The following is a 16409-nucleotide window of genomic DNA, read 5'->3' as shown; positions in this document are numbered from 1 at the left end:
CTTTTCGGGCGCGCGCGGTTTTTCGCGCTTACTAACCATCAAATTAAGACAGACCACCAGGATTAATTTTCCATTTTATTTCACATTGTCTTTCTTCAATTTACCATCTTCCAAATGCACACATAGCAATGTGGCTATGATATAGTTCAATTCTGCCATTAGAATCAACTAGTTTAGATGTTTAATGAAATGGGGCGCATACTCCATATTGTCTAGAAAAATCAAGCCCCCTCTCTCCTAAGCCAATGCATTCACAGGTATCACATTTCATGGATGCCAGTTGTTTTGGTGTAAGTTAGTTTCACTCCCAGCAAAATAGAAATAGCTGGTGTTAAAAGGAGGTTTTGGAATAAGTGAAACTATAAAATACATTCAGTTCAAAAAATAACCTTCTTGAATTAAGTTTATAGGCCACAGCAAGAAAACCACCCTCCACACAGCTGAACTATGGAAATATCCTCTTAAAAAGTAACTGGAAATACTATCTGAAGTGCAAAATATGCCCCTCAGAGAAGAAACATTTTCTAAGTTTGAACCATACTGTTATTTGCCTGTTTTCCATAAAAAAGATTTTAAAGAGGGACTGAAGGTTCTAAACAGCTTTCAGAAAGAGAAATGGCAGGCTCCCAAGTATAGTACAACCTACATTCCTGATTGTTTGACACAATTGCCTGACTATTTTTGCCAAGAAAAAAAGGGATATGAAAATATTCCATACATTTCTCTGAAAGAGCCTTTTAGAAATCAGAGTCTATACAATTCTCCCTCCCCCCTGTAAAAAATATTCCCAGCTGCCCTGAATTTGGGCCTCCTGCACCTTAGTAAAATCGTTTGTTCCGCTCCTGGCGTTTCTGGAAAACCACAGCCCCCACCACAGCACATACAATGATGCCAAGTAGAGAACATAGTAACAGTAAGAACACTTTCCAGCCTGTCAAGGGCCCACTACGGAAGTTTCCTGTTGGATCATCCACATTATCTAAAGGAGGGGAAAAAAAAAAAAGCTTAGAAACATGATTTACAGCACATATTACATCCTTTTGCTACATAAAGAACAGCTTAATATAGATTAGCATAATTCAGAATTGCACAGAATAGCTGTCCTGATTGTATCCTCCAGAGCCTGTGCAAACCCTTCCAACTTTCTTTGCAGCATAACTAATTAACAGTCATAAGCTAAGTAATGAGGAGAAATTATCTGGAAGAGAATTTTTAACCCTGCCCTCTAAGATCCTGGTCCAGCTGAGACCCCATGGTGAAGCCTTAACTTCTCCCTAGCAGTTCTAATACAGCATATGCAATTGCAGGCAAAAGTTGAGGCACGCTTGGTCAAATTGTGTATTTAAATAAATTTGTAAGTAAACAGAAGCCCACACAATGTCTACTTGGTTCAAAGTTAAACAGAACATCTTTCTGCAAATCTGAATGCATACTTACCATATATAATTAGTTGTTCACAAATTTAAAATAAGAAAGCAGTGAACATGGCAAGTGCAGAAGTTTGACAATCTTACAGGCAAACATTATTGTGTTTGGTTGCTATTTTATATATTGGATATGTTTTAATGTTATGTAGTTCTTTTGATTTTTTGTTTGTTTCTTGTGTTGTATGACACCCAGAGTCACACTGTTTAAGTTGGGTATCCCTATAAATCCAATAAATAAATAACCAGCTTATATTCGCTTTATCACCTGGTGCTAAACCAAAGAGGTTGTCGTCATTGGTCTACTGCTTCAAAAGTTAAGTACTTTTATGGAAAGTGATGCTTGCTCCTGTGGGAAACTGATCTTCCATTGGCCTCACAGAACATTCAGGGCAGAAGCATTAATAAATCACCTTTGGGTGACTTGAAAAGACTGACGCTAGGCTCAATCTTTGTCCAATCAATGTTTTCTTCCTCTGGGGGATGTTCCACCATCAGCTGAAACAGCTTCATTGAAATGATGTCATGATTATCTGGGGAAAAAAATTAAGTTATGTTCACTGTACTGTACAGCTGATTAAAATTTGATCTCCATAGTGACAGAAGACCTTACTCTAACTAAAGGTTTCTTATTTTAAAAACTTCTCCTAAGATTTCAGCAATATAGGGAACTGACAAATAGTGAATACTGATTCAGGTGATAAGTGAATATCCAGTGCACTTTACCAAACACTGTCTCTATGTGAAAGAGCACATGCAAGGAACCCAGCCACTTTTAACTCACTAGCAAGTATTTCTCACCAGATAGATCTCCTGTACCAGCAGAAGCCCCAAAGAAATAACCAGTGGGTAACCGAACTCCTGCAACATCAAAGCAGTTTTTCCATTCATTCTTATCCTCCACATCAGTCATCACCTGCAACATAAAAGTAATCTTGGACATTAAGGACAACTTAGCTTTCACACTTCTCAGACAGTTGAAAAATCCTATAGAAATATAGCAGAGCTTCAATTCTGAAATACAGAAATTGGCCAACTCAGACTTACATTGTCAGGATTTACTATATTCATTTTCACTTTTTGTATTTCACTGAGTACAGCAGTAGCAAAAATGACACAACATATTCATTCTAAGTTATTATGAAACACTCATGGGCATTTGTTTGAGTTATTTGTGTAACATGGAAGAATGTCATGTAATTCGTGCATCCTAGCACCCCACATCAGCCTTACCGTCAGACGCCCCCGAGAATATCGGACAGCCAAAAAAGTGTCATGATTCTGATTACGAATGTCAGCTGTGCAGCCTGCCAGCTCTGTCCAGCGACCATCTTTACTATGGTCATAGGTCAGGGATCCATTGTTCACCATGGCGGAAATGTAAGGAAATACACGCTGCAGAATAAAATAAATCTGAATCAAACTCTTCACCACGATGCACAAAACTCACATCCTAAATATTTTGAAATCCATCTACATACAGAATCCCTACTTATATGTGACTGTTCCTGCAGGAAAAGCAATACCCAGGTTTAGCCTTCAAATAGAAGCTATTATTACTTACCTCAGTAGTTTCCTCATTGGGATAAGTATCCAGAAAAATGGCCAATCCATGGAAATTGTCTTTACTGCCAAAGACAGGGCCTGAGGGTGATAAAACAGAGAAAGATGAACAAGGGGTCCATATGCCTTTAAACAGCTAAAATCACCCAATTATCAAGCAGAACACTGAAGGTCAATTTAAACATTTTGACATGAAGCCATCTGGCATATAAATATGTATAATGAACAAACAAATAAATACTGCTTGCTAACCAGAGCAAATGCTACCCACGTAGCAAAGCCATTCCAATGAAAGCATTTGGAGATTATCAGCCAATATTCCGCCAGTGGATAACCCACTATTTCATGGCACAGGACCAGGTTATTTGCCAGACTGCCTCTCCTTGATTGTTTCTACCTGTCCCGTTAGATCTAGCAGGAGAGGCATATTGCACATCCAGTTAATTAAAGAATGTCATCTTGAGGGACCCACAACGCAGGCCTTTTTGGTTGCTGCCCATGCCTAATGGAAAACTGTTCCCCCTGAGATTAGAGACAAACAGCCTCTCACAGGAAATAGATTCTGTTTTGGTTTTTGCAAGACATAACAAAGATAAGCAATTTCATGATTTCAAAAACTGGACACTAGAGTGAACTAAAGTTTTAACGTAGAGGAAAAATTTACAAGTCTGTAAAATGATGAAAAACAGAACAATAAAAATACTTTTGAAGGAGACTTTTGAAGAATGGAATCAGAAAATAGTAGCCACAATATCAACAATGTCAGTAATAATGTCTGCTTCTATGGATAGACTATGTCCAAAAGATGTTATTGAAGAAATGACAGATGTCAAGCAAATTTTATCTGACAAGATAGAGATGGCATCGAAAGTGGATTTACAACTGACAGGCCAAGAGAATGACTTAGAAAAGGATGTTTCGCTGGATCTACAAAAGAACATCTTCCACCTGCTATATTAGCAGAAGCACCCTCAGGTTGTACATCAGCTCTTTCTCAGAGAGCACTACTCTGCTCAGAAGTAAAGTTGGCATTGTCCCAGAATCAGTTGGTTTCTGAACCCAAAGCGGCTCCATCTTGCAGGATGTTCCCATTTTGCCCAATAAATATTGTATGTAGATTACTATACAACGTCAAGAAATAGGTGTTGCAATCTGTCTCCCACAAACAAAGCTGGCATTTGGAAATATGCCAAAGGCTTTAACTCTGTAAATGCTTAGGTAGGGTATCTGAAATTAATGGGACTTATTCTGCATTGTACTGGATTATAATCCTATCATTCTGCCATGCTGATTGCAGCAAGTGGAACAGAAATCTATTTACCTATATTAAAAGCCCCAACCCATGATAATGGGATATATTTCAAATTATTAGGCTGAGCACAGTACCTGCAGTAAGGCGCTCCCGAGTGTACCACAGGGCAAAACCATCTCCATGGAGATTCTTCTTCCCTGCTCCATGAATCTTGAAATGGACATGAAGCTCCCAATCCTTCAGAAAGCAGGGCTAGAAGACAAAATAGAACAGCCCTAAACAGCTTTTCAGAAAATCCAACATGGACAGCATGCATGCTGCAAATTACATCTAGGCAATATCCTTCAGGATTTGACCCCATGTAGAAATAGCACTCACCACCCGGTTCCAGATAGAACCTTCCTTGCTGCGCTCATCAGGGGTCAGTCGAACATACTGGCTAGTCAACATTGTACTCCCTTGAAAATCCCAGAGAGGCATTGAACTGGAACCAACCCCTAAAATAGAGGATACTATAGAAGTAATGAGCTGTGGAGTACAGTGTTTTTTTTATATTAGAGGACATTTGAAGTTACAAGCGATGAAGTAGGCAGGGAAACAGAATATTTTAACTAGGCTTGATTTCCTCAGAAGTGGGAATTGTGTTCTTTTCTCTTTCTCCTTCTGCTACTGTTCTGTGGAGGCCTCTTGATAGAAACTGAATCTTATTTATTGCCACCAGGATTTTCTTCAAAACTGGTGAGATTTATATAATTTAAAATATATAAAGCACAGCTTCAGTTGCTGTTCGTTATTACCATTATTATTACTGATGGATAGGTCTGCTTTGGGCAAAAAAGGCTTGTGAAGTTTTACGGGCGAGGTATCTTTGAGAAGGTGTGTGTAAACGGGCAGTACTATCCCCGTTCCTCCCCCTTCATGAAGGGGCAAAACCAAGCCCATCCCTTGGACCCACACAGACGGGCCTTTAACACAGGAGAGGCCGACGACCAACGGGCTCAAGTGAGAGCACGGGAGAGGAGAGAGCGAACGAATCGGCAGGGTAACAGCCCTGCCCTCCCCACGCACCCTGATAAGGCTTGATAAGCGAGTGCTCCCGCTTTAGGTGCTCGTTGTTGCCATCTGTGAGCTCTGCGGCTCCCCGCGGCGCGGTCCCGGCCAGGAGGAACGGAAGAAACAGCAGGGGTGACAGCACCATGCTGGTCGCCAACCCCCCGCAGGCACCGAGGGCATCTACCACCTCCCGGACGCTCTACCCTCCTATCCCCTCGGCGCTTCTTCCTCCTTCCGGTTGACCCGTCGCCCGGAAGTAAACGTTGAGGGCTGTGAAGCAATAGCTCCACGCCACCTGGTCTCTTGGTGGTTACGAGATAGGAAAAGGAAAGAGGAGCGGGCGTGCCCTTGGTTCCGATATTTTGCATTCTGCTGCGAGCACCGCGTGTCGGTACCTAAGTGGACAGAGTCATGGTGTGAGAAGTCACCCCGCCTGATTTACTTTGGCTCTTCCCTGGACCTTCGTATGGGGTGAGCAGCACTGACTGGGCAATGCAAAATTGTTCTCGTTCACTTTTTCGTATCCTGCCTCCCCAGTTTCTGGCATAAGAACATTAAGATTTTTGGAAAGCCACTTTCTCCTTGCTGCACCTTTCGTAAATGGGGCTAAAAACAGTAAGCTGCGTTGTAAACTTTTTAAACCATTCTCTTTTGAAGAAGTTATAATCTTCTCTATTTCGAAATGGGTATCCACCGACAGCCGTCGTATCCTATGAGTGGGTGCGTGGGTGGGGGAATATACAATACTAACAGGAAACCCCAAAGCTGTAGAAAGCAAGTGTATCTGAAGAGTTATTTTTAACATTAACTTCTTTTCCATTGAAATCTGAACTTTTATTTAGTTTACTTTTGATAACTATGTATCAGATTATGTTGTGAAATTGCTGCTAAATTTTTGTTTTTGTTTTCCAACTAGTTTGTTTTATGCATTTAAAAAAAAACTTAAACATTTGTGTGATTGTTGGAAAGCCCACATGTTTAAGGAACACAAGAGTACTTAAAAAGTACTCTATGCCCTTTTTTTAATAAATAGTAGTAGCATGGATTAATGTGCATATTTTTGACTTATTTATAGCAAGAGAAAAATGTCCATAGACTGTTTTTTCCAATTAAGGATTGTTTTTATAAAAAATATATTCATTGCAGTACATACAGCACTAACTACATCCACAAATCCAATAAGCAGGTGTTTTTATTGCCTGATTCTATATATCAATCCCCTTCTTTGGTGGCGGGGGAGCTGGTGGATATATTTTAAATTTGGGGAATATGGCTCAAAATAGCTGCTTGTGGGGCTTGCACATTCACCAAATGAACGTAGACATAACCAGTTTCAGAGCTATTGTAGCCTCCCCTCAAAATAAATTTATTATCTTTGGTTATCTTTGTCCAGTTTGGGGGCAACTGGTATACTTCCAAACAAGCACTGGGTTGTATTTATTCATTGTTTTTATCTCAAAAAAGATTACTAGGCCCATTTAGAGCTCACAGGTATCTTAGAAACTCAAGATGTGGCTGTTTTGCAGCACATAGGCTTTCCTATTTTAATTAAAACACTTTTTAACAGCATAAAAATTCACTCAAGACAGAACTCTTGAGCGAACAGGGGTGTTTCTGGACACATTGGCATCACTAGGTGCCACTTACTAGCACTTACCATATCAGTGAGAGCTCTGAAACAGCCATAGTTGTTGGGATATGATTCACTTTCTTTCTCTAAAGCATGCATCCACCCACCAGCACATGCATACATGCACATACATCTGAACTCCTTCAACAGTTGCCATGACCACTCTTGATATCTCTGCAGGTTCAACCCTTCAGCAATTTTCTGCTGTAAGGCTATGAAGCACTTACAAAGACAAAGGGATTTACCTATGTTCAACTCCTTAATGTAGCTGCATGTGGTGAAAGGAATTCAGACAAGTGCTTTATGAGTGCCCTTGCGTGCTCTGAAGCAGTGTATCTCTCAACCTCAGCAACTTTAAGATGTGTGGACTTCATCTCCCAGAATTCCCCAGGGGAATTCTGAGAGATGAAGTCCACACAAGTTGCTGAGGTTGAGAGAGACTGTTCTGATGCACCATTTCACCTTCAAATCCTAAGCTCTGCCCAGTCCTACTCTGCTGCAGAGGATGGTAATTCTAGATCCTATTTATTAGTACATATCAATAAAGAGACGCCATGACAAGATTCTTCTTTTCTACCAGTTCTGACAACTGCTATCAAAAGAGAGAGAGATAATTGTTTCTAATCTGATTTATCAGAAGGTACTCAAGCCAAAGGAAGGATGATTGTACTGCCAGTTGTACATTACCTTTCTTTATCATCCTTTGTTCATGAGAGTACTCTGAAGTTCTATGCTTAGCGCAATTTCAAGTTCATATGGTGGCAACCGATGGTCATGTACTTTCTGTACCCAGTGGACTATGGAAGGCGGAGAGGTGTGAGGTTAAGTCCTAAAGAAAAGAACTCAGGACATTTGACTCTGTGATTAGGCTATGTTATTATTGACAGCATTTCTAACCCAAAGGCCCTCCATTCCTAGAGAAACCAAGCATTGCAATCCAGGTAATATAACAGAGCTCTGCAATCCATATGATGGTCTCCTGAATTTTTATTATAGGATAGGATAGAGTTGTGGCACTTGGGAGCTATCAGCCTTATCTGCCCTGCCTCCACAAAGTGTTCTGGTCAGAACTGCCAACAGCATTGATCTCTAGCAATAACAAAAGAAATTGCTTTCAGCTCTCCATTATCCCTTTGAGTCTCTCCTTTTCTTACTAGCTCCTGTTGATAGGTAATACATTTTATTAAAGACTAAAGGTCTTTAATTAAGATGGCTCAAACTTTTTTATTTTATTTTCTTTGAAAGAAAAGGGCAAGTGTAGTTCACACCCACAGTGTTTCTAGAAAAATAGTAGTATAATAAATTACAGTTGTCATCTGATTGTGCACCATATCATTTTTCTGAGATAAGTCAAATGATGCTGCTTGATAGTACTCTGGTAAAAACAACCTTTAAAATATGATCTCTTACAGCAAGGCCAATATAGCTAGATAATAAAAGAATACAACTTGCAACATTATATCATGCAGGTTTACTTAAAATATGTCCCACAGATTTCAGTGGGATTTACTATGCAATCTTACATATTTCTACTTGAAAGATTTACTGAATTCAATGGGACTTACTTCCAAGTAGGAGTGCTTAAAAGCCTTCTCTTGCCTACTGCTCTCCAAGTGTGTTGTCCTGCAAATCCAACTATTCTCTCATAGCACGGCCATTGACCAATTGAATGGGATGATGATAACTGTAGTCCGTTACCTCTGGAGAACATTCATGTTGGTGAAACCTGCTATATTGATCTGTCCGTAAATAGTTCAGTTTAAATTAGATTACACAGAAAATCATCATCATCTACCTGATAGCTTGTTTAGATGAGGAGTAATTTCTCCCTATAGAAGCAGCTGAAACAGAAGTGTCAAGAAAGAGGCCTTTTTCTCTCCCTCCCTCACACTTTGCTACTTCTCTGATCCCAGTTGCCCTACTTAGCAGCACCTGTTTCTGATCAAAATGGAATATTAGGCTGTTGTTTATATGATTCTGGGTACAATAAAAATAACCCTGCAGCTTCTATTTCTCAGAAAAGAATATTAAGAGAAAACAATGATTTTCAGTAGAGAAGTGTGCTTCTGTGAGTAGGCATTCTTCACCCCCACTGAGGCAGCTTTGGCCCTTTTGTATCTTGATGCGAGAGCCTGAATAACTTGCATTTTAATCAGGTTTTTTAATTGGATACATTTACTCTTTCATGCCAATGTCCTAAGTTACCCCCAAAATTACTTGCATAGGGCATTAATGACTTTATTATGGTCAAGGGTCTCCTGTTGGCCTGAAGAGATTAAAGAAGGAATAACTGAAAGGACCATAAGTTGCTGGTTAGAATCCTCTTTCTGGTCTGCTACTTTAAGACCTTTTAAAACTAGTTATCCAACTAATTTTTGATCCCTTAATACTGATTTTCTTTTTGCCTTGATATTTACTCATATGGGTAATAATGCTGACATACCCTGTTGCCTGATATTTAGGCTGATCCAGCATAAGAATGGGCTAATGACCATTTATCAAGGGCAGATGTGCACAATTGTCCTCTGCCTGCACCCAGCCCATTGAAAAGGCAATATCTGCCCATTTTTCTGCCATGTGTCAAAAATAGTGTTTTCTGACTTGTACTGGCTCAAGCAGTGCTGTTCAACTTGCGTACAATGAACTTCATTTCATTGTAGACAAATTGCTTCCCTCCAGTTGGCTACTGTGCACAGTAGCAAGAATGCCCTCTTCCCTCTGGTCCCCTGTCAGTTCCTTACATGAACATTTGTTTTTACAAGTTCATGATTGGGCTTTAGGAGTATGCTTCGAGGTCTAGGATGTCTAGATAAATCTGACACAGAATTTAATTCAAACTGAAAACCATTCTTAGATTACAAAATTAATACATGGATTTGTGCCACACTCAGCTTTTGGGTTTCTCTATGCATAAAGTATATTTCAGTTTTTTTAGGATTTCTAAATCAGAACAGACTCATAATATGGATAGAATTTATTGTAGCCAAGAATCTCATCTGGGATTTATGTTGTGCTGCTCTTGGGTTCTAATATGCATGCTTTGCTCAGAGTTTAAAAATGATTTTCTGTCTTTAAAAACAATATAATATATTCAGTTATTCGCAATTAACTAATGATATGGTCATAAACTATACCTTCCATGACATCTGTAAATTCTTTGCTTACTCATTTGTATTTTAATAATAATAATTTATTAAACTTGTATGCCTCTTGACTCTGGGTGATTCATTTTACTTTACTCTTTTATCCTTGTTTCCTTTTTTGTTTGTTTGGTAATATACCTTCTTTAAAATACCATATATCAGATTCACTAGTGGACTGGTGAAAAACTGAGTTTTTTGTTTTTGTTTTTTTACAAGCTGATAAAACAATGGATGGACCTGTCTTTTTCTTTTTTTCAACCAGGTAAAATTGGCAAGAGTTCTGCCCCTTTGCCCTTCTAGCCCAAGTGATGGGAAAAATTGTAACATGAAGTAAAATTTAGGGTTTTTTTATTAGTCCAGAGAGCTAAAGAAGCCAAAGAATCAACCCATCAAAGGCTGTGGTAAATATGGTCTGGACAAAACATCAGGCCATCAGTGTGGCCAAAGCAGATGAAGGGGTTGAACTCTAGAAAGGGATTTCCTGAGACAGCTGCACTTGCAGCCAGTTTATGTATGGGAGTCAAGCAGCTTACAGCTGTAGTGTGCAAAAGCCCATAAGTACCTTTTATGTATGTATGTATTAATCACATTGCCATAGTAGAATGATCTGCAGCTTCTGTTATTTACAACCATTTAACTTTTGGATTCCTGAAAGAAGCTCCTGAGGTGCAAAATGGAAGGCTTAATGACTGCAATTTTTATTTTTGTGTATAACATAGTGACAAGGATCAATTTAGTGTCTTACAGTAGGACAACAGGATGCTCTTAATTGTTGCTTTCTATAAAGACAATATGTCTTCTGAACTTTGTTATACTGTCATTTGGCGCCCCATCAGATGACAGTGTAAGAATTCAGAATTGAGTATTCAGATCCCAACTTTACCAGCTACAGGAGTGGATTTAAATGTCTCAAATATTAGTGCCTGTTCTCTTCATTAGTAACTACATGTAACTTGACTACAGGTAGTCCCTGGGTTAAGAACACCTGTAATGAACTCAAACTTGTTCTTAAACTGGGGACTACCTGTATATTTCCCTGGTTTTGGTTATGTTATTTTTTTTAAAATTTGATGCAAGTACCACTTGAAGATTGGCAAAACAACAATACCAAAATTTTGTAGAAGTACAGTGCTGTAAGAAAAATACAGCTGAGAGACCCTAAACCTGGAGAGGAAATCAGGTGGGAAGGGAAATAGAAAGGAACATTGAGTAGAAAGACCTGGATAATGTACTAGGTCAAACAACCAGAACATTTTGCTGGAAGACTCACTTGTTACAGGTATGCAACTCTGTACTATGGAGAATGACATTCTAGGAGTAGTTTAGTAACATGGCCAAAAGTGGGCACCAAGTCAGTGTATGCATACACTGTTTATAACAAGTTCTTAATTTACTCATATTCTCTGTTTCACTCGTCATGTTTTCTGCAAGCTCTAGGCCAGTGGTTTGGTCCCAGCTGCATGATTGACATGGCTTGGTTCCAGCAGAGAAAAGGACAGTTATAATTCCAATTACTCATTTTTTCCGGGTTTCAGTAATACACTAGGGGTAAAACTTTCCATTACCTGTTATTCTAGCTTGATCTACTTAGTATTCCCTGTTGAAATTACAGGGAAAAGATGCCAGGTTTTCCCATACCTGGAATACCATCTCACAACCTTCAAAATCGAAGAGACATTCATCTCTTTCCAGATGTTTTGATTATTGTTTTTGGAGAGAGAGATGGGAAGGTAAGAAAATTTGTCTCTAGTCACAAAAGAAAATAATATTGGTGGGATCCAAATCTGGAAATTGACAATATGATGGGTAAGATTGGACAATATTTGTGGATTCTGAGAATATTCATACATCTTATATTTTTTTTTCAAAAGAAGGCAAAGCTTAAGGGAGGACAGAACTCAAGTGCCCTTAACAATAGCATAAAATTCTGACATATAATTTAATGTCATTGCTGGGGGAAAAAATGTAAAAGTTTTACAAATTAAAAATAAAAGCAACAAATTGAACAGTGAATTCTTTCATAGCAGACATGTTGGCTGTTGCATAATTTCTACAAAGAGAAACTAGAACTGTCTTGCCATCTGCTCAGAGGAAAAACATGTTCTTCACTGATAATGTGTAAGGTTAGGTGGCAGGTCCTGCTTAGCAGTGCATTAAGGGCTTGCTATATATTAAGAAATATTTACTTCTCCGTCTTTTTTTTTTCTTTTCAAGAGACCAAAGATGTAAGTGTCAAACAATGAATGGTGGTGAGGCTAGCTAACCAACAACTCTGGCAGTTTTTAAGAAGAAGGGAACTCTTCCTGAAAGTCACTTAATAAATTCAGTCCCTGAAGTTTAAAGTCCAGGTCAGTGATAAAAGGCTCTGCTACTCAAAATTGTGAAAAGAGAAGGGTAGGTTTACAGTAAAACCTTGGATTGTGAGTAACTTGTTCTGCGAGTGTTCTGCAAGATGAGCAAACATTTCTAATAAATTTTAACTTGATAAACGAGCGATGTCTTGCAATACAAGTAGTATGTGACGCTGAACGTCACATGATCACAACTGAGCCAATGGTGATTCTCTCGCTGCGGGATTGTGGGTGATCGTCTCCCATGCTTGGATGCTCAGTCTCAGGCTGCGGTGTTTGGCAGAAATCAGTGATTTTTCAGAACGTTGGAAGGTGCCCACAACTGGCACTTGTGTACTGTATTTTTTGTCACTTCAAAGCACCTATGGACAGTCCTTTGCTTTTCCATACCAGAGTAAGCTTAGGAATGCTTTGCTTCATTCTAGGTCAGGCTGCCTGCAGATATAGACCCTTTCCTCTGCTGCTTTATTGCCAGTTACATTAAATACAGTGTATGACAAGAGTTTATTAATATTGTACTGTAGTCAACATCCGTGTGAGCGTATACAATGGCCCCCATGCAGAAAAAGGTTGAAAAGAAAGGCGGTAAGAAGAAGGAGATGATTACAGTGGAAGTTAAGAAGGAAATAATCGAGAAGTACGAACGAGGTATGCGAGTGGCCGAAATTGCAAGATTTTATAAAAAGTCTACGTCGACCATTTGCACAATATTAAAGAAAAAAGAAGAAATAAGGGGGCTAGATGCAGCAGAAGGAGTCACGAGAATATCAAAGCAACGGCCACGTGTTCTGGAAGATGGAGAAAAGTTGCTTCTGGTTTGGATAAACGAGAAGCAACTAGCAGGTGATACTGTGACCGAGAACTTTATCTGCGAAAAGGCAAGGGCCTTATACACCGATCTCGTAAGTAAACTGCCAGGTACATCAACAGAAAACGAAGAAGGCTTCAAGGCAAGCAGGGGATGGTTTGATAACTTTAAGAGGAGAAGTGGCATCCATAGTGTTGTGAGGCACAGAGAGGCTGCGAGTTCGGATGATGAAATTGTGTCCTTGGGGAAGACCATGGGACTGGAGGTGAATGAGGATGACATTCAAGAGCTGGTGGAGGAACATGGCCAGGAGCTGACCACCGACGAACTGATGGATCTGCATCGCGAGCAACAAGAAGAGGTTATGGAGGAGATCTCATCTGCAGAGGAGGAGGAGAAAAAGGCGGAGGAATCCCTCACTTCAAATGAGATTAGGGAGATGTGTAAAATGTGGGAAACAGTGCAAAATTTTGTAGAAAAGCACCACCCGAATAAGGCTGTAGCAGTGCGGGCGATGAATCTGTTTAACGACAATGCAGTGTCACATTTCTGCGAAATCCTCAAAAGGAGGCAAAAGCAAGCGTCATTGGATAGGTTAAAGTTGCACGAAAAGAAAAAGATTCCATTGAGCCAATAGATAGCAGTGATTCCGTTAGTGATAGTGAAAGTCCTACACAATAAGCCTCCTCTCTCTTGTCTCCCTCACACCGGCCACAAAGGTTTTCAAAGGTAAGTGCAGGTTAATTTGTTTTATTTTTCTTTATATTTTGTATTTTCTTTATTATTTTGTATTATATTACAGTATTGTAATCATTTTTATATGAATATTTTTTGGTTGTGGAACGAATCATCTGAGTTTCCATTATTTCTTATGGGGAAATTCACTTTGATATACAAGTGCTTTGGATTACAAGCATGTTTCCGGAACGAATTATGCTCGCAAACCAAGGTTTTACTGTATTTAATAATTCTACCTGAGCTAGAATCATAGTACTGTATTTCATTGCTCATAGAACTTTGAAAGGTAACCAAGAAACTTAGTTGTAAGCATTAATACAATTTGTAGGACTAGCACCAATAAGCACGAACATGAAATCTCCAATACATGCTGGTAATCATTTTTCTTAGTGTGCAGCTTTCAGTTTGTCACAAAGGCTATGTAATGTTCCCTGAATACTCCAGAGTTAGCTCTGTTCTCAAAATAATCCAAATGGAAACTTCCCAATAAGGATATGACACTGAATGCCAGAATGCAGCTCTCAAAAATGAATAAATAGTTCTGAAAACAAGAACATAATGATACTGATAACATGGAAAGCAGGGCAGATGTCAAAGGTAAACGTTTCAAAGAGATTACTAACAATCAGTCTCAATGTAAAGAGCTATTTCAGTGCTGGGTGAAAATTTGCAAAAAGCTTTGTAATAAAATTTAATAAAATTTAAAATTGATGGAATTGCCCATCATCATTCCAATCATAGATAATAGTCATTGGGTTCCCATGACGCTTGTATAATTATATACTATTATGAATAATTACATTACTAGTAAATGTGCTAGTGTGCTACCTTGAAGAAAATAATTTTCTTGCATAGAAAGTAAAGCACATCTAAGTATGGGAAATATATCTCTGTGAAAGCAAAGCACATCTTGGAGGGAGGTTTGCCTGGATTTTGTATAGCAAATGGCTAATAGTACAGTAACACTTTTTACTGCACAAAACATTCTGACCGTGTAATACCATTTTATAGCATCACTCAGCTATCACTAATGAAGGCAGGCTTTATATCACCACAGCGTTGCTGGGTGGTGCTATACATCGTTGTCGCAAAAATGGTCCTTCAGTTCAAATGCTGCTTTATACATTTTTTTCCTAGCTAGGCTCTACTGTTTCTTAGAATATGATCACACCCTGAGATAGCTCAGTGACATGAATACATACAGCAAAGCTTCAGACTAGCTGAGAATACCTAATCAAGCTATGACTGGCTCTTTGAAGTTCCTCCCTCAGCCTTGAAGAGTGTACAAATTGTTCATCTCCTTTAAGTTCAGATCTGATTTTGTCCTGGAGAACATGGTCTTGGGCAAAGTTCAACACTAATTATCCAGGTCACAATATCCACAGAGTTTTTTTCATGTAATTACTTAGTTTATTTTCACTACAAAGGTTGGTTTTTCAGAAATACTTAATTTGTTTTCTGTGTAGATAGTAAAGATAGAAAAAGGGAAAGAGGAGAGATCAAGAATAAGGACTTGGGAGCGACAAGAAACATTGTAGAGGCAAAATCTGAAACCCTCTCCCAGGTATCAAGTAGGCTTGTATTTGTTAAAATTCACAGAATCGAATCAAATCATGGGACCCCAATAGAGCAGGTACGTTCTGATAAATATCTTGGGGTGCAGGTCCAGGCTTCCTTATCTTGGAGTGCACATTTCTCTTATCAGGCAAGTGTGGCCCAACATAGCTCCACAGCTGTCTTAGGATTCTTCTATTCAAAGGGGCACATTTTATTCCTACAGCTTGCAAGGTTTTCATCTCTCAGCTTTTTTATAGTATTCCAATTTGCATTTTTATAAAGTTTAATATCCTGGAAGCAGTCCAGTCTAAATTTATAAGAGCAATACTTGCAGTTCCAAGATGCATCAAGAATGTTTTATGGTTAGAGACAGGTTTGGTTTCTGTGGGTGCCAGAGCCTGGTTCCATTTCCTTAATTTCTACTTGAAACTAGACAACCCATGATCCGTTGTGTCAGTGTTTCAGAGATATTTCCTTACTAGATTCCCCAATGCCTTCAACAATGGCAGAGCTGCTAATGAACTGCCTTCACTGGAAAAATTCTTTAAAATTCAGGGAGATATTCAGAGATGTATCTGCCTTGAAAATAGCCCATGTCATTTATATTGAACTGTATAGCACAAACATCAGGAGCTGACCACAGGAAATGTTTTATGACATTTTGTATTATGTCATAAAATGTTTTACAAATTTGCCAAATTTCAATTCCACAGGAGTCATGGGTCCTGGATTTTGGATGCATTCTGTAAGTTAGCCCATTTGAAGTACCTTTGTTCAAAAATGGTTGGCCTATGACACACTGTTTTGCCTAGTTAAAGGTTACAGACAGATAGACGTGAGAGTTTTCTTAGCATATAGATTGGGGGGTTTTCTCCTGTGGGTCTGGCTCC

At 39.0% G+C, this 16409-nt stretch overlaps 2 protein-coding genes across 3 annotated transcripts; one reads left to right on the top strand and one right to left on the bottom strand.

The window, feature by feature from the left end:
- Window positions 1–62: 62 nt before the first annotated feature.
- On the bottom strand, window positions 63–5537 carry LMAN2 (lectin, mannose binding 2). The gene is made up of 8 exons (XM_007420321.4): window positions 5308–5537; window positions 4618–4736; window positions 4374–4491; window positions 2989–3068; window positions 2658–2819; window positions 2226–2340; window positions 1838–1957; window positions 63–979 (listed from the first exon to the last, which is right to left on the bottom strand). Exons 1-8 carry the CDS (start codon window positions 5435–5437, stop codon window positions 819–821), a joined length of 1005 nt encoding a protein of 334 aa, XP_007420383.1. The 5' UTR covers window positions 5438–5537; the 3' UTR covers window positions 63–818.
- Window positions 5538–5545: 8 nt separating this feature from the next.
- Window positions 5546–15160, top strand: LOC112540259 (putative CENPB DNA-binding domain-containing protein 1). Of its 2 annotated transcripts, XM_088133949.1 has the most exons (3): window positions 5546–5763; window positions 11678–11795; window positions 12280–15160. In XM_088133949.1, exon 3 carries the CDS (start codon window positions 12965–12967, stop codon window positions 13859–13861), a length of 897 nt encoding a protein of 298 aa, XP_087990075.1. In that variant the 5' UTR covers window positions 5546–5763; window positions 11678–11795; window positions 12280–12964; the 3' UTR covers window positions 13862–15160. The 2 variants fall into 2 exon arrangements, with proteins under 2 accessions (XP_087990075.1, XP_087990076.1); XM_088133950.1 differs by lacking the exon at window positions 11678–11795.
- Window positions 15161–16409: the final 1249 nt, after the last annotated feature.

The sequence above is a fragment of the Python bivittatus genome, unplaced genomic scaffold (genome assembly GCF_059951505.1).
Source record: "Python bivittatus isolate LINGU-HERP-01145 unplaced genomic scaffold, Pbiv_v1 ctg000080_np1212, whole genome shotgun sequence".
Taxonomy (NCBI): Eukaryota; Metazoa; Chordata; class Lepidosauria; order Squamata; family Pythonidae; genus Python; species Python bivittatus.
The sequence above is the reverse complement of the archived record's forward strand: the minus strand, read 5'-3'. Positions and strand labels throughout refer to the sequence as shown.